This window comes from Lissotriton vulgaris, chromosome 2_1, assembly GCF_964263255.1.
Source record: "Lissotriton vulgaris chromosome 2_1, aLisVul1.2, whole genome shotgun sequence".
Classification (NCBI taxonomy): domain Eukaryota; kingdom Metazoa; phylum Chordata; class Amphibia; order Caudata; family Salamandridae; genus Lissotriton; species Lissotriton vulgaris.
The window spans coordinates 180,956,680-180,978,256 of record NC_141687.1 but is presented as its reverse complement, the minus strand read 5'-3'; the positions used below and the strand labels follow the sequence as shown (position 1 = coordinate 180,978,256).

Genomic DNA, 21,577 nt, shown 5'->3' with positions numbered 1-21,577 from the left:
CATAAAACACCTTTGTAAATCTGTAAAGACTTATAATAATCATACAGAAAACAAATAACTGCATTTATAATTAGGAGCATGTCAAACAAGCACTGTTTGGGTTTTAAATTAGATGGAGAAGGTACCTTAAATCACCCAAAATGCTAGCAATGGTCTACACCCCTATAATCACAAATTCCAGATAGAATGCACCATATGTAAAATTAAAATTTCAGAAGGCTGGAGAGCAATTAACCTGTGAGAATGGCAAACGGAAAAAAAGGAAAATCTTATGTTCCATCTATTAATTATAGGGAAAGTGGGACAGTCTTTCAGGGGTCAGTACCCACTATTTCTCAACGACAAGTGACAATACTTTAGCATATGTGGCCCCAGGTCTCTTGGGCGACCATATGCCTTCAATGTGGTTCCCACATGCCCCAAGATTGTGTCTGTACACACAGTTGACATTTCTTGTGTAATGCTGCAGTTTCACAGAACTGTTGTGAATAGTTACTCCTAGATGCTTGCCCAAAGATCTTTTCTACGACAAGATGCAGGTTCTGAAAAGTGTTATGTCTACCTGTCCAACAGAAGATCTCTTGTGCAATGTTATAACTGGTGTAAACATGACCCGACATTAAGACGACATATGGTGTCTTTGGCTCAAAAAATATTATACAAATATCTTTGAAATATCAGGATACAAATATTACCAATCTTGATTACAGAACAGCAGTTTACTGAAATTAGCCTTACACAACATAAAAGGGTTTCCATACACACTATCTGCTCCACATATTTCTTACCTGTCATCAGGAGTTGGGTCAAGCAGCCAGTCTGTCTAAGCCTAGATGATGACTCAAGTGAAGCCATCGGTCTCTTTGTCCTGACATTTCTTGTAGTTGCCCGTGGCCGGCCATCCTCTTGGAGGGACTGCCTTTTAGACACGTTGATCCTGTCAGTGCTCAGCTGCTGGAGGCCGGATGTTGTAGGAAATCCAGTTACCACACTGTCCAAGCAGTATCCTAGGGCAGGAGCTACTGGAGAAAAGCATGACGTATATGGCGAAGAAGCAGTGTGCGTAATTACTGACGAAGGGCTGGCCATGCTTGGGTAACTGTACTTGGACCGAGGCACTGAAACAGGCTGGTCAGGGGGATCCTGGCCCATCATCTGCATGTTCAGAGGGGATCCCATGGCAGATGTGGGGTACATCGGTCCAAAGCACTCTACATTCAAGCAGTCACTGGGTGGAGTATAATGTAAGAAGGATTTCTGCTTTGTGCTCATAGAGTCAGATGGCATCGAAGAACTTTGGAAATTCGAACCAACGAAGGATGTGCAGTGCGGGCCTGGATCCAGCCTGGCTGAGCAGGTGCTGTTAGACTAAGATCAAAATAAGCAAGTACAATTTACTGGACACATGAAAAGTCATATGAATTACAGCAGTAGAAAGAGTAGCAAGATAAGAAGAAAGATGAAAAGGTCTCACTACAGTTTTTGGGTCTGTCGAACTCAAAATCAATTGGAAGTGCATCTTTAGATAGTAGAGGTCCACATTCATGTCTGTACGGATAATATTCACAGTCTACTAGGATCCAAATGGGTCAGTCTTTGAGGGAAATTCTAAGGTGCATCATGGTCCACACCAGTCAGCATTGTGAATTCCAAACAGTTTGGAGATGTGTTACACAGGGTGCAGCCTCACTAGAGATTTCACAAAAACAGGAAAAGATAGATGGAAACAAGAAAGAAGCAACAGATGTGTCTGGCTAAGAGATGTCAACAGCAAAGTATAGACTATCAAGAAACAGTGTGGAGAGTGAAAAAGACAGCAACAAGATGAGAAAGACACAGTACCCGCAAGCTCACCTGTAGACACCCACTAGATGAGATTGGGGCTTCTGCATGGACAGCAGACATGCTGCTGGTGCAAAGATTATCATCTATGGAAGGATAACACAGATGGTCTTGGTAACACATATGCACTTGTGAAGGGCACGGGCGATGATTGCTGAAGAGATCTGCAAGGTAAAACATACAAGCATAGTGACATATCAGAAACTGACCAGACTATAAAACTTTGTCCAAATCCCTTCTCAACAACCTGGGTATTTAATTATGTCATCTATGTTCAGCCTCAAGATTATATCAGCACTAACCATCTCCTGCATGACCACCAGTCTGGTTTCAGATCATACTGTAGCACAGAGACTGCTACTTTACACACTGTAGATGATGCCCACTTGATCACAAATGTAGATGTACAGTGTCTCTTGATATTGCTGGATCTCTTCAGCTGCCTTCAGCAGAGTTGACCATCATATGTATCCCAGAGTCTTGTATGGAATTCACCAGCATTGTCTTTCACTGGTTCTCCTCCTATCTTTTCAACTAGCACCAGTTAGTTCACATGGACACCTTCAGGTCACAAAGGATCACTATCACATGTGGGGTCATACTGGGTTCCATACTGTCTCCTTTCCTTTTTAATCTCAACATGGTGTTCTACACACAGATAGCAGCATAAAGATGAACCAATATGGATAAAGATACACAACTCTACTTGAAAGTCTCCACTGCTTCAAACATCCAACACCTCAAACACTGCTTGCACATCATCCGGACCTGTATGTCCAGCACCTCCCTTAAGCTAAACCCAGTCAAGAAAGAATTCCTGTTACTGTAGCTTTAAACCCCATCTTTCGCCAAATGCCAAGTCACATGGATTCACTCTAGACACCAACCTCAACCCAAACAATGCCAAAAAAAGACTGTCTGATACCAACTATCTCTGCTAAAGAAAAACAACCCATTTCTTCCACAAAGCGACTTCACAACTGCTGTTCAAACCCTCATACCCTCACATCTAGATTATGGTAATGCCCTACTCCATGGCCTCCCAGACTCTACACTGGCGTCCCTTAGGGACATCCATAACACCACGGCCTGCCTCATTTAGGGCCTCAAGAAATATGATCACCTCACTCCCATCTTGATGCAACTCCATTGGCTCCTCCTGCCAGACAGTACCATCTTCAAAACCATCTGCATTATTTACAAAGCCATCATGACCAGCATGTCCCCTTATCTTGCAGACACGCTCACTATCTCCGGTGGTTCTCAGCACACCCGCAACCAGGACACAATTAGACTTCAGACGAAGAAGTGTAAACAACGAAAAAAAAACAAGACAATAGGTCTTTTCCATCTATGCACCTATAATTTGGAAAAACCATCCCCGCATCCATAAGGAATGCCTCAAAACTGCTCCAAATTGAGAAAGCGTTTTAGACCGACCTCTTTAAAGAACACTATATCACAATGCATTTACTGTCCTCAACGTGAAACATCCTGTACTCCGCATGCGTTACAATGCATGTCATTACCCCACATTTTTTACTCCATAAAAACTTTTACAACATAGGGCTTTACACCGCAAACCATTACAACGCATTCCCCATTACAACGCCCGGTGGTTAGAACAGTAAATTGCGTTGTAATGGACAATGCATTGTAATGGATTGCATTGTAAAGCCCTGCGTTGTAAAAGTTTTTGCAGAGTAAAAAACGCAGGGTAATGGCACGCATAGTAAATTCCTACGGAGTAAAGTGTCTTATTCGTCCACAACTCAGCTTCCTCTTCTATTACCTGTGACTTTGTGCTTGTCGATCATGTACAGGGTTCCACTGCCTTTTGGCTAAGTTCACCCTATCAAAACACCATATACATACATGCTGGTGTTTGAAGATTCAATAAGACACTTCTCAATCCCACCTTCTGGGTCATGATCTTTACACAATTCCTTAACAAGTGTCTCAGTGCACAAATGCCAGTAACAGTGAGCAGACCTCTGGCAAAGCCCTCCATAACCTGTTGTTCCTGCTTTTTTTCCGATTTCTTTTGAGGTTTCACTCAATTCCCCTATAATTTAGTACTAAAATAAAACACTATTTTGCCCTTTTAGAAGTACAGCTGGCCGGGCAACGCATTGCCAACCTAAATTCTTTTTTAGTGCCAAGGCTGACGCAACAAGCGGCAGGCCACTGAAACTCGAATCAGATGTTTTATTCCATTTTAAATACTTTGTGAAATATCCGAGACAGTTAAACAACTTTAGTGCTTTTTAGCAGAAGTCCTGCTCCGAGATGTCTCTTTGTTTACTAAAACCTGTACATGTCTGATCATACATGGTTGATGTTCAAATGCTGGTTGCATTTGCGTGTTTTTAGGGTTTGCACGCAATAAACTACCGGACTGACAGATTACATCTTTAGTTTCCTCTTCCTAACTCTATCAATGTTTTTATCAACATTAAGTGAAACAAAATCATAAATGCTGACTGGACCGCCAAGGAAACTTATCTAGGAAACTTCAAAGAGTAAAACTATTGTCCAGACATGAAAGGTACTTACAAATATCAAAGCTACACCATGTGAAACGCACTAGGAAACGCTTTTACACACACACAAATATGATGAAAGCAGAAGGTAGAAAACTGATAATGGCGCTTTTCACCTAGGTTTGAGCAATACAAATACCACACACATCCACAGTTCAGTGACAATCACCTCCTCTTTCCAGGGCTGACAACTCTTGCTGCAAGAGCAAATATTCCCCTTGTACTGATGAGGAAACAACATCTTGAAAGTTTAGCCCAAATGTAGGACATTACAACGCCTGCCTACCAAACAGATGCCTGTACCATGAACGATAAGTATATGTAAGCTAAGTAATCACCCCCACATATGTTTAATTTTAATTTATTATTTAATAGTTTTTTGTGGGAGGTGGGAAGCCCCCAAACCTCCCTTCTTTTTTAATGTACTCCTAACATCCCTTTATCACTAAGAAAAGCAAAAAGACCTCTTACCGAACACCAGGCCTCCGGGCTTCCCATGGGCAGGGGTGACAGACAAACAGATAAGTTGAGAGCAGTCCCTCTGGAAGAATGGGGGCCCTCAGAAATAAGATTATTCACTAGAGAACTCTGCTACGCCAGTAGTCAAGAGAGCATGCCGTTCGTTTGCGCTCAGCTATTTAAGGTTCTGCAACCAAGATTGGCCATAGAGATGCAGCGTTTACGGTCTCCTATCCGTCACACTGGGCTGGCAAACAACTCTGTCCTTGAGCTTCCATTTGATCCTATTCTATTCCTTTCTCCTCCTCTTTCTCACTCTCTCTTCTCAGTCTTTTGCTCTCTTTCCTCTGCGTTACTATCTTTCCTCTGTTTCTATTCTTCTTTCCATATCTTTCTCCATCCCTCTCCCCTCGCTCTATTTTTCCCTGTCTCTGCATTTCTCTCCCCCTTATCTTGTTTTTCTTTTTGGCTTACTTCTTTAGATCTTGGTCTTGATGGCCTACGGCACTGAGAGCAGCCCGACACCCACCGACCACACACGCAACCTGGGAGTCATCCTTGACTCAACACTCTCCATGACCAAGCAAGTCAACGCAGTCTCCTCCTCCTGCTTCAACACCCTCCGGATGCTCCGGAAGATCTACAGGTGGATCCCAACAGATACAAGAAGAACAGACACCCAGGCCCTCGTCAGTAGCAGACTCGACTATGGACACACCCTCTATACGGGAGCCCCGGTCAAACTCATCAAACGACTACAAAGCATTCAAAACGCCTCTGCACGCCTAATCCTCGATGTACCACGCCACAGCCACATCACCCCCCACCTGAGAAACCTGCACTGGCTCCTCGTCAACAAGAGGATTTCCTTCAAGCTCCTCATTCACGCACACAAGGCACTCCACAAGACCGGCCCTGCCTACCTCAACAGACGCCTCTTCTTCTACATCCCCAACCGCCAGCTCCGTTCCGCCGACCTCGCCTTCGCCACCGTCCCTCTCATCCTAAGAACAACCACCGGCGGCAGATCCTTCTCCCACCTCGCCGCCAAGACCTGGAACACCCTCCCACTGAGCCTACAACAGACCCAAGACCTGCTGACCTTCAGGAAGCTACTTCAAGACCTGGCTGTTCGACGAGTAGCCCCCCCCTTTTTCCCCAGCACCTTGAGACCCCCACGGGTAAGTAGTGCGCTCTACAAATTCTTGATTGATTGATTGACTTTGCATCTCTATTCCTCCTCAGTAATACACCCCTGTTTTATAGCTGTTTATACTTTCCCATACTCATATCCTGCACTTCTGACACCACTTGCTGTATCTTTCACCCTTTTCTCTTCTCGCGCTGCATCTCACTGTGACTGACTGAAATATTTATTAAGCGCACCTAAGCCGAGGCGTCTTGGCGCTGCATGGAGTGTTTGGCTGCAACTATCAGTTAGGCCATGGTGAAAAGCCAGGTCTTTAGTGCCTTTCTAAAGCGGATCTTGTTTGTTTCTAGGTGTAGCTCGGTGGGCATGGTGTTCCATAGCCTTGCTGCCTGGTGTGAGAAAGACTTGCCGCCCCATCTAGCTCTCATTATTCTGGGAAGGTTGATCAAACCCAGACCACCAGATTTTAGTGTGCGAGTTGGTACTTAGCGGGGAAAGAGAGTTTTCATGTCCTCAGCCCCTCCTCCATTTATGGTTTTGTGAACTAAACAGAGGGCCTTGAACTGTACTCTACGACGAACAGGGAGTTGGCGTATGCCATTGGATGTAGGGTGACGTTTCGGAAGGTCCAACAGTACTCTTGCTGCAGCATTTTGCAATGACCGGAGTTTGGAAAGTTGCCTTTCACCAGTTCCTAGGTACATTGTGTTGCAGTAGTCGATGCGAGATAAGATCCGGGCTCCAACTACCGTTTTCCTTAATGTGAGTGGTATAAAAGGCAGTATTTTCCTGAGGTCCTTGATTGTAAGAAAACAGGCCGATATGACTTGGTTGACTTGTGAGGTGAGTGTGAGTTCTTTATCGATCACAAACCCTAAATTCCTAACTTTTTGTGCCGGTATGGGACAAATGCCAGCTTCTGGAGGCCAAATGTTTATGTCCAAATTCAATGACCTCGTTTTTTTCAGTGTTTAGCTTGAGGAAGTTCCTGTTCATCCAGCTCTTTACACTTAGGAGGCAGTTACGGAACCGCTCCACTGTGACTTCTACAGTCTGAGTAAGTGACGCCACTAGCTGGGTGTCGTCTGCGTAAGACACCAATTGCAGGCCTTGAGCTTTTATTAGTTTGGCCAGTGGAGTCACGTACAGGTTAAATAGGGTAGGGGAGAGCGCCGAACCCTGGGGAACTCGGCACGGGAGAAAAAACTCTCCAGACTGAATTCCATCCCAGTGGATTTGTTGTATTCTGGTGTCTAAAAAGGACATGAGTAGGGTTCAGGGCAGTGTCTCTGATACCTACTGATTTTAACCTGTCTAATAGGACCCCATGGTTGACGGTATCAAAAGCTGCAGTCAACTCCAGTAGTATTAGGACAGCTCTGCCAGCCTGGTCCATGGTCCTACGGGCTTCCTCTGTAGCTATTATTAGTGCGGTTTCTGTGGAGTGGCATGATCTGAAGCCATGTTGGGTGTTGTCCAGAATATTGTTGACAAACACCATTAACTCCTGATTTATGGCTTTTTCTAATATTTTAGATGGTAGGGGGAGACAGGATATAGGACCGCAATGTTTGGTTTCGTGTGGGTCAAGGGAGTCCTTCTATAAGATGGGTCTTATGCAGGCCTTTTTCCATCTTTGAGGGAAGACTCCGGATCTTATTATCTCATTGAGAAGAGGAGTTAGGGAAGCACTAATTACTTCAGGGGCCAGGTGAAGTATATAAGGGGGACAAGGGCCCAGGGGTGATCCTGATTTAGTTTGATGTATCAGATTGGTGATCTGATTTTCGTTAAGAGAGGAGAATTGAGATAGACAGGGGGATTCTATTTGTTCCCTATTGTCATTTTTCACTGCAATAAATAGGTCATGGAGTTCATTATAGACAGCTTGGACTTTTTGTTGAAAGAACAGGGCCAGTTTGTCTACAGAATTTTGGTCTGAGACAAATATTGAGTCTTGAGGCCACTTAGTTAGCGTCGATACTATTTTGTATAATTCCTTAGAGGAATTAGTGGCCTCTTGAATTTTGTTAGTAAAGTAAGTCGATTTGGCTTGTTTTATTTTCGTTTTATAGTCCTCTAAGGCTCTCGTGTAATCCTTCCTAAGCTGTAGGCTGTAGTCGGAGCTCCAGATCCATTCCGTGCGCCGGCATTTCATTTTAAAGAGTTTGACCTCAGCTGTATACCAAGGTGAGGTGGCTAGTTGCCTCCTAGGTTTCTTTGCTTCTTCAGGGACTAGCTCGTTTACAGCCTGATTGATCCATAGGTCAAATTTGTTTGCCCCATCGTTGCTATCCTTTAAGGAGGGGAGATTACTAATCAGGAGTTTAGTTAGCTTGTCTTCCTGAATATATTTATTGAGTTTTAGCTAGCAGGGGGCGTTCTCTTTGACCATAGAATGATGAATTGGTTTTAACTTTAAAATGAATGGCCGCGTGATCCGATCATGGGACCGACTGGACCGATACAACTTTGACATTGTCATTGTAGGTTAAAATGCCATCCAGTGTATGGCCGGCTTGGTGAGTAGGTTTGGATACAATTGGTTTCATCCCAAAGCTCTGCAAGTTTTCAGTTAGAAAGGAGGCGTCTGGGTCCTTATTATCTTCTAAATGGAAGTTAAAGTCACCTAAAACTGTAAAGGTGGCGGTATCTAGACAGGATTCCAGGAAGGTTTGAAGTGTTCTAATAAAAGGTCATCTAGTTCCTGGTGGCCTATAGATCAGTAGACCCGGAAGGAGTTCTTGATTGTTGGCTTTGATGCTGAAAGCCATAGCTTCAGCCTCCAAACCGGATTCTGCAATTCACTTTAAAATGTGAGCGATATATTAGCGCAATTCATCCCCCAACAGCTCGTGTCCTATCTACCTGTGCTAACCTGCAGGAACAGCAGTGTTCCAGTCAGGTTCAGAGGTGGAAGAGGCCCAGGTTTCTGTAAGTAATACCAGATCTGGACTGTTATCTGATATTAGGGATTTCAGATCATATTTATGCTTGGGCATGGACCTGGTGTTTGACAGGATACAGTTATTTATGTTGCAGTTCGTATGCGTGGTCCTAGTTATTAGTTTCCCAGCAACAGGGTTGTTCCCTGGATCTGATTTTTTTGCAGTATTCCAGAAGCAGGAATTATTGATATCCTGGTAACGGTTGGCCAAGTGTACCGGTAAGAAAGTGGTCCCAAAACCGCAAGATGTACACGCATTGGGATTGGCGGTGATGTGGTCGAGCAGTATGGTTTGTGTTGGGCAATTTCCAGTATTTAAAGCCTGCAGTTCATCAGGAGAGAAGCTTATTTTAGGAAACTCAGCAGGGATTCTGGGGCTGGGCGCGTTTTGGGCGCGGACAGGAGCAGACGGGCTAGCCTTTGGCGCACCTTTGTCGCGCCGGCAGCGCGCCCGCTGCACGCGTCTGGCTGAGCATTGGGCTAAGTAGGCTCTCCCCAGAAGTAGCGACAGCTAGAGTGCGGCCCCACCACTCCCAAAATGGCGACTTTGCTCTTTTGAACCTGGTGTGTCCCTGCACTCCCTCCGCTCAAACGGGACTTCCCGCGGCAGACCAAGGAGTTGGGCTAAAGGTGTGGTGCAGTTATTTTTAAAAACAAAATTTGCAGGTATTTAAAATAGATTACGATTGTGGCAGTCTGTGCAGAAAACAGTTCGCAGCAGTTTTCCAATGAACATAGCATTAACTCAGGCTTCAAGCAGAATAGCCAAGTAGTGGTAAATGGAGTGTTACCTCCTATTCTCTCGCTGTACCACAACTTGTCCATCCACCCTACTAACCATTCATCTCTTCATACACTCATCCGTCTGTCTATTCGTCAATCCATCAATCAATGCAGTCACAGTCCGATACATGGCTTTAATATTAATCGGTATGCTGCAGCTGTGAACTCACATTTGAAACAAAATACTGTTTATTATGGGACAATAAATGGATACATGTCGACATCAACATTTAAAAAAAGAGATGAAATATAATAGCAACCCTGGAAATGCTGCTGGCCGAGGCACCTACAGGGGGCCACTAGAGAGGTCAGCACTCTAGTGTCGCCTGGGCACCCCACACCCCGCCCCCTTCAGGGGCAGGGACTCTGGTTGGAGCCCCCCCCTCTCCAGCCTGGTTGCGGTGCATGAGGGGCGTCACTTCCTGGGCGCCCAGGACTTGGGGGAGGGTATATATCCCTCCCCCACCATTTTGACGACATCTTTTGATCGCCGCACACGCAGTCTTGTGGTTGCCCCTTTTTGTCGTCGTTGTCGCCTCAGTCGTTTTCAGGAGCTACTGTTGGTACGGTGAGTGCTTTACTGCCCCACTACTACCCCCCCTTCCCCGTCCTCCCATGAGGCGGGGCTGCGTGATCTGCCCTGGTGTGTGGCGGTGCGCTCCGGGAGGGGTGTGAGCAGTCTGCTCCGTAGGGACTCCGATATGCGATGTCAGCCATCAGCGCTCTCTTTGTAGGCTGCCTTTACGCGTTTTCCCTTGGTCGTGCTGACTGCTGCCAAGGTTGGAGGGACAACGAGGTTAGCTGCCACCACCCCTATGCCCCCCGTTGGGGTCCCACCACGCGGGACACGCCCGGGAGGGACCCCGTCCCAATCTTGTACCCAGTCTGGCCTGCCAGGTTCGCTGCTGTCTGTACTGGTGGGGCTGCGGGGAGTGGGACAGGGGTCAGGGCAGGAGAGGAGTTTGTCCCGCAGGCAGCAGCCGCTTAATTATGTCCAGCTGTCGCCGAGGTCATGGCCTAACTTGCGGGGGTTATTTCCTTCAAGGCGGCCTCCCCACTCACAGGTAATGGGGGCAGCGAGTGAATGGGCCCGACCGATAGGGATCCCACGAGGTATCCGGGGGAGCCCTAGTTGCAGGCTAATGGGATCTCTCGGCGGGCTTGCCCAACGGCAGAGGGCAGCTGACCCCTCGGCATCCGCGCGCGTGGGTGTAGCCGGTGTGACATCTGTGCCCGGGTTGGGGATGCCTGGGGCACCAATGCATTGGGGGATGTAGGGGGAACAGGGAGCCGCGTCGCGCCTCCCTCCTTCCAGGGTTGCAATTTAGCCCGCTGTGCCGGGGTGGGACTGTATTCCTCCCTTTCTCCAACCCCCACGCTTTGTGAGTACTGTCCCTTTCTTGCCGGGTCAGCGCGGGGGAACAATCTTGGGCGCTTGCCGCGCGGTGTCTTCGGCTGATGGGCTGGGGCCCGTTTGGGGAGAGGCATCGGGGAAGGGCAGCGCAGCAACACGAGGGACTGTTGAAGTCCGTATGACATATTGGACCAATTGTCTATGTATTTTAATTAGTAATTTTAGCTGAGCTAAAAGTTCCCCGTTTGACATTTTATCAATGTCTGGATGAGGTGTGTAGCTGGCTAGAACAGGCCACGTTGCTCCTGGTCTACCAAGTGGACCGTGCCTGGTGATGTGATTTTGATGTTTTAGGGCGCCTTTAAACCAGAGCAGGTGCTCTTGGTAATTTAGTGGGATTTCAACGTCCTCGAAAGGAGTGTATGCATCCGGAGTTTCCTCTATTTTGTAATAGTGGAATTCTTTTGTTACAGCGTGTGCTTCTGGAAAATGTATCCATGAATAGAATACCTCTGTCTGCCGATATTCATGGGCCTCTACCACGAATATGACTGTACCACCTCGTGATGTCAGTCCATTTTCTATAAGTTTAAGAGTTATAGTTCTTCTTACGTTGACCGGAATGAGTATAGCACTCGGGTCATTTTCTTGGATGGTTGTGTCATCCTCTAAGAGCTGAGCTGCTTCCACAACTGACTCCTCATCAAGGGAACACAAACAAAATTACACCACAGAACATACAATCATGTCTTGGTAAAATACCCGCAAAACGGGAACAAATTCCATTCTGGTTAGCACAAAAAATTACTCAAATAGAGGCAGTATTTCCAGATACTACTCCTACTGAGAAAGACAGAATTCTGACTATCTGTCTTCCAATGGGGATCACACCACATGTGGAAGACTGTGACACTTGGGGCACAGTCTTTGCTTCAATATACACAAAAACACATGGTGTTCGTCTATGGCGGTTATACCAGATGTACTAAGACAGATTCAAAATGAATACGGTCCAGAACCTGCTTTAACTCTGGGTATGAAATTACTGAAAGACTTCAAGCAGGTCTCGGCTATATTATTAGCCAACATAAAAGGAGAAGCAGCATCTGTGGCGATCCGCCAGAAATTGAAAGAAACAGATATAGCATGAAGAACTAGGAAGAACTAGGAAGAGATAGTTTGGATGGGAAACCAGTAAAACCCCAACTAACTTAAAATCCTGAAAAAACCTTTATTAAAAATAATCTGAATACTCCAAAAAGCAGTTGGGATGGTAATAAACAGTCCACTGCCAGGGAAAAACGATTCCAGTCCAGAGGAAGGTCTCCTCAACGGAGAGAAAAATCTCCAGACCGAGGAAACAAGTCTCCCCAAAGGGAGCCCTCTGAGAAAAGATACAACCTTAGAAATAGGGATAATTTGAAAAAAAACAGATAGATATCAAGATGTTGATAAACGTCCCTCTCGATCTTTTCAGACTTCATCACAGAAATCGGAAAGAAGAGGACGGTCAGAACACAGAGAAGAGCACGTCAAGTCCAAAGACAAGGAACCTGCTCATCAAAATAAAAAATTACAATATCCAAGAAAGAAGGTAGCTAGTATTAAAATCAAACATGCCGAGGATACTGAGGACACAACTGAAAAACAGAGAATGGGCCCAGACAATGCTAGACAGCGCAACAGAAGTGACCATAGCTCGCAAGATCGTGATGAATCTTCTGGAGATAGTGGACACGAATGAATACATTCAAGTGGAAACTGCAGATACCAGGGTTAGCAAACCTCATAAAATATACTAAATAACATTGCGTATAGAGAGGGACAAGGCAAGGAAAGTAAGGGGTCTCTTTTAGGATAACCTTTCGAAAGGCTATGACATCCTGTTAGCTGAGAAAGACTGGCCACCAGAGTTTGTCAGGGAGTGCCCTCATTGCAAAGAAATGATTATGCCTGCCTTCTCTAATCATATTCCAATTCATAAAAAACATACACTTGCAAGAAAATGGGCGGTAGCCCAAGCTCCTGTTATATAAAAAATCATGTAGGATGGGATGAGGATTCACCTCACCACAAAATCCAGTTAAAAAATCAGCCCACTGCACAAAGGCAGTACCCAGTTAAACAAGAAGCTAAAAAGCAAGTCAGGGAGATCTTAGATCAACTTGAATATCAAGGGGTGATAGGAAACAAAGGATTGTTCAGTCTCCAAGCCAGACAATTCATATCGTCTAGTTTTGGACTACAGACACCTAAACTACTGTTGTAAAACATTTACCTTAAAAAACTCACATAGTGCAGCACTAATGAATAATATTGTGCGCAAAAAATATAAAACGACATTAGACATCTCTAATGGATTCTTTTGTCAAAACATAGCATCTGAAAGCAGGTATTTGACCGCTTTCCCAATAATGGGGTCACAAAAACACTTCTGTCGACTTCCACAGGGATTCAAGAATAGCCCAGGATTATTCTCAGCAAGGGTAACAGAGTTACTACAAATATATGATGATGAGGCATTATCATATGTCGATGACATCTATCTCACAGATGATGACCTGGAGACTCACTAAAAAAGAGTGAACACCATAATACTTGGGTTCGCATCAGAGGGTTACAAATTCAACTTTAAAAAGTCACGAATTGCCCATCTAACTGTCCTGTTTTTAGGTTATGAATTATCAAGTGAAGGCAAAAGCCTAACAGACAATTTCTTAGAGAAATGTGCAGTACTCCAAGCACCAAAAACGCTGAAGAATTTACAATCAATACTAGGTTTCCTGAATTTCGGAAGAACATACATTCTAAATTATGCAGAGAGGGTTAAACCTCTCTATGAATTAATAAAAACAGATTTCAAACCAATCAATTGGACTCAGAAACACACAGAGATTTTGAGATCATTGCAAACAGACATGTTAGCTAAAACAAAATTACAAACTCTCGAAAACGTACGCAACCTTGCAATCCGAGTCATCCCAGGAAGATGCGGATTCACGTACCTGACCTCTAATGAGGGAGAAACTGTACCAATAGCTTACAAATCTCATTTATACACACAAGCTGAAATGAAATTCAGTTCAACTGAAAAAAATCTAATAGCGGTTCAAACTGCTGTAGCAAAAGAAAGAGCCCAAGCCCAAGGCAGAACAATAACTGTTTATACAGCAGAATCAGCCCTTGAGGCGTTAACAAGCCCAGTCAATCTACAAACTGTGGCATTAAATCCAAAATGAATACAATGGGAAAATTCTCTTGCTGCAGAAGACGTGAAATACTATTTTGACCCGAAACTGAAAAAACTAGATGATCTAGAATACGAACAAGAATATCCTCTGCCAATCGAAATTCTGCCTCTCGAACAGTACACATGTGTAATCTACATGGACAGATATACACAACACTACGATGTAGAGAAAAAACTCCTACAACGCTGCGTGCACGATTGTTAAAGGTCGCTGGCGCTTTGGTAAATTCAGCCCAAAAATAACCAAAACTGAATCACTCAGAAACTGTTCAGCTCAGCGAGCTGAAATAAGATCTTTAAAGATGGCGCTTGAAAATGCTGATCGTGAACTCCCGACACTAATAGTGTGCGAAAGCTCTGGGAACAGGTAGTTCTTTTACAGAAAGAACTACAAAGGACTCACGTGATACATACACTGAGTCATCGACGTGATGGCGTTCACGTTGCAGGGAATTAATTGGCTAACAGAGCCATAGCAGAAGCGGTTCAACCGGCTTCCGTAGCCACAAAAAAGCGTTCTAAAAAACTCATAGACGGAGAAACCATGCTGGCGGTAAAAGCCTCATTAAAAGGCGATTATGCAGCATTACCTCTGAACTATCCACTCAGTAATACATACATAATTGATTCAAACTCCGTTCATTTTGCTCAAATCCCTGGAGTGGGGGATAGAGTAATTCCAAACACGAACAGGAGAGTCTTCTTGATTGAAGACGCACACATGGGACTGGGTCCAAGGCACCAAGAGATCTTGAAATCTCTAATAGAATTACAATCAGAATACTGGTGGCCGGGAATGAGCGTGCAAATTTATAAATTTGCAATGGATTGTCCAGACTGCAACAGAGATCACAGTTGTGAACCGGACCAGACAATTGCCAGGACACCTTTATTAGAAAGCATCAGGCGATCTATACGCAGAAATCCAGCAGGAGAAATGCATCCCAATAATTATTAAGACTAGATTCACTTAAAATGTAGACACCAGCGCTCGGCTGATGCCAGAACTGTTATAAAAGATTTGCGAGTCTTTATCGGCACATACGCAATTGGCATGCTACATTCTGACCAGGGTCCTGCGTTTAGCTCTCGGGCTTACAAGGAGGCCATGGCCAGCATGGGCATTGCATTGCGGTACTCTTCTCCCTTCCATCCTGAGGGAAGTGCGGTAGCGGAAAGAAAAAAACGGGACATAAAGCAATCTATAACGGCGAGGGTATTCGGTTCGGGTGATGGGTGGGTCAAACATTTAACAAGTGTCCAACGTAGTCTTAATAATCTGCCAAGAAATTCTCTAAAAGGTCTCACTCCATACGAACTATTGTTCGGTACTAGAATGCACATTCAGCATCTTGATAGTCACACTTCAGTGGTAGAAGAAAAAGCCTTTGATATCAAAGACCGTTTGGCTGTTTTACAGGACTTAAATGAAACAAGAAAAAGCCTGAGTAACATAAAGTTGAAAGAACAGCCGAAAGCCACTGAAGAAAAACCACCTGTCCCAGCAAAACCTGTCTGGATTCCAAAGATTAGGGATCTGGCCAGAGAGAAGATCGCGGTGAAGAAGGAATTTGGGCCTTCTTACAGAAAAGCAGACCCTATCTTAGCTGTCAGCGGAACAAGATCAGTTATACTACCGCCCCTTGCTGGTAAGAAGGAGAACAGAGTTGTATCCATCGACCTGGTAAAACCACATTCATGTGGCCAATAATAAGTAGTAGGCCCAGTGGACTCCCAAGAAATAGCAGACAACCGAAATTTGCTACAATCCAAGAGGTTCAAACTGAGAGACTAATCACATTTGATAAACCTGCAGTGAATAAAAAAGGACTATGCAATAATGCCATGGAACTTGTCCCTCTTGAAACCCAAATTGCAACAGTTCGTCAAGAAACACCAGTCTACAATGATGTAGCTTTTTACTATGCTAATAAAACAAAGAAAAATGCAAAAGCAAATAAAAATCCGGAAAAAAATCCAACAATTGACAGAACTGCATCTGGCTACTTCATCAATTTCGATGACTTTTCTGAAGATCCAAGCGAACATGAAGACACGCCAGCAACAAAACCTTTCAAAGACAAAGTAATTGAACTTTTTCACCAACTAAAAGAAACATATCTGATTTCACCATGGATTGAATTTTGGATTGTGTTAGGTGTACTTTTTCTCCTGCTTTGGCTCATCATGGTTCTATGTTTGGGAAAATTAATAGATGGAAAATATAGTACAATGAACACAGCAAGTCAGAACATCAACTTGGTCCTAAAGCCTCACACATCCTCTCACATCGAGAAAAGAGAACTGTCATCAGTGAATATCACAGCCAATCCAATACCCGGTGGGGTAGCAGGGGACAGAACTGATTATGACATTTTTGGCCCGGTTGAGCTCTTGAAATATCCACACCAGTTCAAGGTTTCATTTAAGTGACTTTGTGACACCAAGTACTTTCTCTGATGATTGGGACTTTGAAAACATTACTAACATGATGTCAGATTTAGTAATGTCAGCCAAATTTACAGAACATGATTACTTACAGGGTTCATCGAATTATGAAGAGTTATACTGTTATAACCATTTTGGTGATCACTATCTGCATAAAACTGCTCAGCCTAGAAATGTTTTATCTTATAACCAATGGGAACACTGTCCAACTCCGCCACAAGGCAGCTCGAAAATATTTTATGAGAAATTCCAGTACTTCTCAGGGTTTAACAACAGTGATCCAGAAACGTTTTATTTTAAAATGTTAACTAGGACAGGAATGAAAACAATGTTGACAAATACTAAATTGATTTATTCTGAAAAATTTTATGACAAAATGTCTACATTTGGTTTCGAATTTTAGAAAAACAACATTGAAACAAAAACGATCTGGGGTACCAAAGATTGGCAAGTACAAGGCCTAGAAGCATTATTTAGGGCCTGCATGATCCCAGAACAAATGATATTCTTGAATGACACAATTCAACAAACTACTTGTCTTGGCCTAGCTAAGATAAAAGACTTAAATACACCGTCCATTCCGAAACCCATAACTGATAGTTATAGCACTACAGATGTGGAGATAGATGTATCCCATATTTTACACCAAAACAGAACACATCCTGATTGGACAAAGTGGTTGATCTGGCCCACAGACACAAATAACTGTCAAGATAGATTCCTGAACAAAACACAGGGGTTCAAAATGACCAGGCCAGACCCAAGATACTCCCAGAGACAACATCCAGGGATAGTTACAACATACAGTGTAGGGAAACTATGCCTTGAGTGGCAGCAGAAATCCACACTGGCTGAAATTAAGCAACACTTGACTTTACTTAAAGACGGTGCTGACTTGCGTGATTTCATACTGGGACCACGCAAACAGCGTAAAAAACATTTCATAGCGGCCGGTATATACGCTGCGTACAACGAAGATTGGAAAGTAATGCAAATTGTAACAGCAGAAAAAATACGAGAAATTGATCGTATAAATTTGGAAAAATCACTTTCTGTAGAGGACAATGGGTTAACGACTCTGTCGTCCAGAATATATTCACTGGACAGCATTGAATCATCTGCTATTGATATAATAGAGCAGGACTTACTAATGTTACAACATGGTCAGTCCCAATTACGTTCTATTGTACAGCTTGGCTGGACGTTGCAAAATCTGCGTTAAGGCTACGTACCATGGCGTTTAATCAACACAACGTCATTATTCGGTATCTTTAACCTTACCGATAAAAAAATCAGTTTGGCACAAAAAGGAGCAGACCATACGATTCTGAGCATTGAAAAACTTGAGAGATTACCATTGACAATGTCAGAGAGACCTGTCATTGAATGGATAATACACGGAACAATTACAATTCCGATAACAACTTTCCAGTTTAAATACTGCCAAGAGTATATACTGGCGGGCCAGTATGAAAGGTTGGGTAAAGGATACATCAAATCAACCTGGGATTTACCTTATACACACAAATGTTATAGTGAAGGGAAAAAGTAGGTATTCCTTAGTGGTAACAATTGTAAAAAATCACTAAGCGTTACACTTCTGTGTCAAGGTATTAACTTGCATGGAGCCTGCGAAGGGTCTTCAAATAACCTTTCATGTCACCTGCATGGCACGCCTGCAAAACAGATAGAGCCATTATTTAGACAGTTTTGTAACGGGAGTTACGTTCTGATAAGTGACCACAGCTGTTGTGGAATGGTGCCAGGAAAAGCCTATCTCGTGACCGTTACTTCCAGGGTCGTTTGCTGTATGCAAGTATTGTATCGACACAGCAATCCAGATATGGGGGCTGCGTTATGGCCTTCCTTGAATATCTCTTCTATTCGAATTGATACTTTAAGCAGAATGAAGTCTATTCTTTTACAGACAGCTGTGCCTTTAACGTCATCCAAAGAAACGTATGATCCGCAAGTGGCAAGGACATCGGCAGAGATACATTCCCTTTTATCGACAAATTGCCCCGTGCATTTCCTACAAATGTTAAGCGAAATCTTAAACATGTCTGATACCAGTGGCATCGCACATGTATTTAAGACAGTTTTTTCGGGACTGTTAGCACCCTTTAAAACAGTTCTGGGCATCTTCCCGAATTTTGTCCATTCTGTCTTTGGCGGCCTACCCTTAATATTGGGACTCGTGGCAGGAATTTTATTTTTGTTCCTTCTGCTCCGACATGGCAAGCCAATCCACAGACAAGACTCCAGCAACGATGGAAGAAACGATCCTAGCAATACGATACCAAGACTGTATCACTAAGGTCCTCGGATTGGCCCGGCTAAGAGATCTGAGTACAACATGGTTTCTTTCATTCAGACCAATCTGGCAGGATTGCATCTTACCTGTGCTTCGATGTCTGCTATGCGGAGAAGAATGCGTGTTGGACGTCTGTCTTAGACTACCATCAGCAAGACCAATGGATATTGATACTTTGCTAGGTCCTGTAACGACTCATGCATCGTGTTGTCCCCAGCGGCAACCTATTCTGATGTAGGCATTCGTTGAGACTTCACCACTACGAGTAGGTGGCGGTGAGGTTCGAGAGGAAAGCAGCACCGAACAGGTACAACCTTCTGTGAGCATTGCTGATCCAAACATCGATGATAGCAATCACGCACAGTATTGCACTGTTGCAGTATTTTCAAACTTGGTCGAACTTTCACCTGAGGTTGTAGACCAATTTTTTGCGAGTCTGTCTGATATGATGTTCTCTCCAGTCAACGAGAATAACTTTTAAAAACAATGAGCACACAGCGTTCCCTGAACTATGAATTCGGCCTTCAGTTTTGATAAACAAAGCTACTGAAAACATTTGAAACTATTTTTTCCCCTGAAAGCGAAATTATTTTTGTCCATTTTCCAAAATATTTACCATTTTTTTGGCACATGGTACTCTGCTTAAAGTAGAACTATTCTTAGAAAACAGAGCTTCTATTTTTAGGATACTAGAGACAATATTTTACCTCAGCCTCTAGCACATGTATAGCATTTTGTATAAATATGTGATGGAATGGAGGGGCGCTAGAGGGCGCACTGCAGCATGGCCGCACTGCTGTGAGGCTCCTGCAGCCCGGAGCCTTAATTCGTCCACTGATCCTTCCAAACGTCGCCAGTCCCTACTCTGACCCTGGATCCTAGTTGGGGGAGCTGCTGACCGCACTCGGTCCAACTCCTGCGGTGATCGGAGCTTGCTGGCCGAAGATACGGGTGCCTGAAGATTCCCCCGCCGGACACGGTGGAGGAAGGGTGCTCCGTGGTCCGGCGTCCCTGCCTACTCTAGACCGCGGCGTCACACGTGGAGTGGAGGCCCTATCTCCTCTCCCTCAGAGAGTCTTCGCGGCTGGACGCTCTGCCGCAGCCGGCGGCTGTGACCGGTGCTTGTGTCCTGTGGACGCTTATGTGGAGCGCCAGTGAAGGAACCACGCTGTGCTGAGGAGGTGGTGCCGCGACGAGGACACCGGTCTGCCGTCCGATGTAAGTGGCGGCCATAGTGCAGACGGGAGTGGCGGGGTGTCCGCGCCTGCTCGTGCCCCCGTCTGTGGTGCTTCTCTGACCGCCTGAGAGCTGGCAGGTGCTGGAGGGGGTCATCGGCCGCACTGCTGAGGCGCCGCCTGGACATTAATTGGCGCCGTTTTCATCGCGGTAGCTGCTGGATGGCGGAGCCGGCCATGGTGGATAGCGTTTGCTGCTGATGCGCTGCAGTTCTAATTGTGTACGATAGCACCATGTCCAGCTGACTAGACTATCGATTATTGCCTCCTGCTTGAACATGCTGCATGGTCCTGGGTGTACTGATCGGACGTTTGGGAGACATCGCTGCTGCTGGTGCTGGTTCCTGCGCACCACCCTTGGTACAGCTCGTAAGTGGCACTTACTTTCCTGCGCTATTGTATGATATGCTGGGCTACTGTTGTGCCCCTTCAGACTTATTTCGCCTACTGTCGTAGGGGCTTTCCACTGCCACTTCAGGAGCGGCTGCTTTTGGGACTGCCTGGGGGAGCTAGTTTCTGTAGAGTGCGACGAGATTGTGCGGTTCACTGATCGCTACACCCCGGTTTGGGACTTTGGTGTGCTGCATATTCTGGTTGGTGAAACGCACCGTTTGGAGCCCGTGGCGTTGGAACCTGCAGTCCCTTTGACTCTCCTTGTACATTTCTGTGGGAGCTGCCGCAATCTGTGTGCGTGTTAACATGGGGAAACCGGACAATAAACAGCCTAAGCTATCCTTTGACTCTACGGCAGCCAGGAGGGGTGCTCGTCTAGCACAGGAGGCCGGGAGTTTGCGATCCCCCCCCACCTGTCGCTGACGCTGCTCCGCAGCCTACCACCCCGGACTTCCAGCAGATGATGCAGGAAATGCGGCAAGGCTTTGCCACCATAGTGGATAAAGTGGACAAATTATCCTCGCGCATGGACGCTGTTGTGCAAAAACTTGATGTGCATGAAGAGCGCCTCACCACGGCGGAGCAGCGCATCTCGGATCATGACGATACTACAGCCACTCATATCCTGCGGGTAATAGCCGTTAAGAATGAGGAGTTGGAGGCGAGAAGTCGGCGTAATAATGTACGTAGGTGTGCCGGAAACGACGAATGTGGGGAAAATGGAGACGTATGTAGAGAAACTCCTGGTTGGCGCGATTGGAGCGGAAGCGTTCTCTACGCAATTCATTGTGTAACGGGCACACCGCTCCCTTGGGCCACGGCTGGCCCCAGGTGCTACACCGCGCCCTATCATTGCGCG

The 21,577-nt window shown here is 45.1% G+C and overlaps 1 protein-coding gene across 1 annotated transcript in view; it reads right to left on the bottom strand.

The window, feature by feature from the left end:
- MLXIPL (MLX interacting protein like) overlaps window positions 1-21,577 on the bottom strand; it is a 941,138-nt gene that overhangs the window by 164,608 nt on the left and 754,953 nt on the right. The window contains exons 8-9 of the mRNA XM_086954697.1: window positions 1,855-2,006; window positions 789-1,368 (exon numbers count right to left, since the gene is read on the bottom strand). Coding sequence (XP_086810823.1) covers window positions 789-1,368; window positions 1,855-2,006 — 732 coding nt within the window. The remainder of the gene's footprint in view (window positions 1-788; window positions 1,369-1,854; window positions 2,007-21,577) is intronic.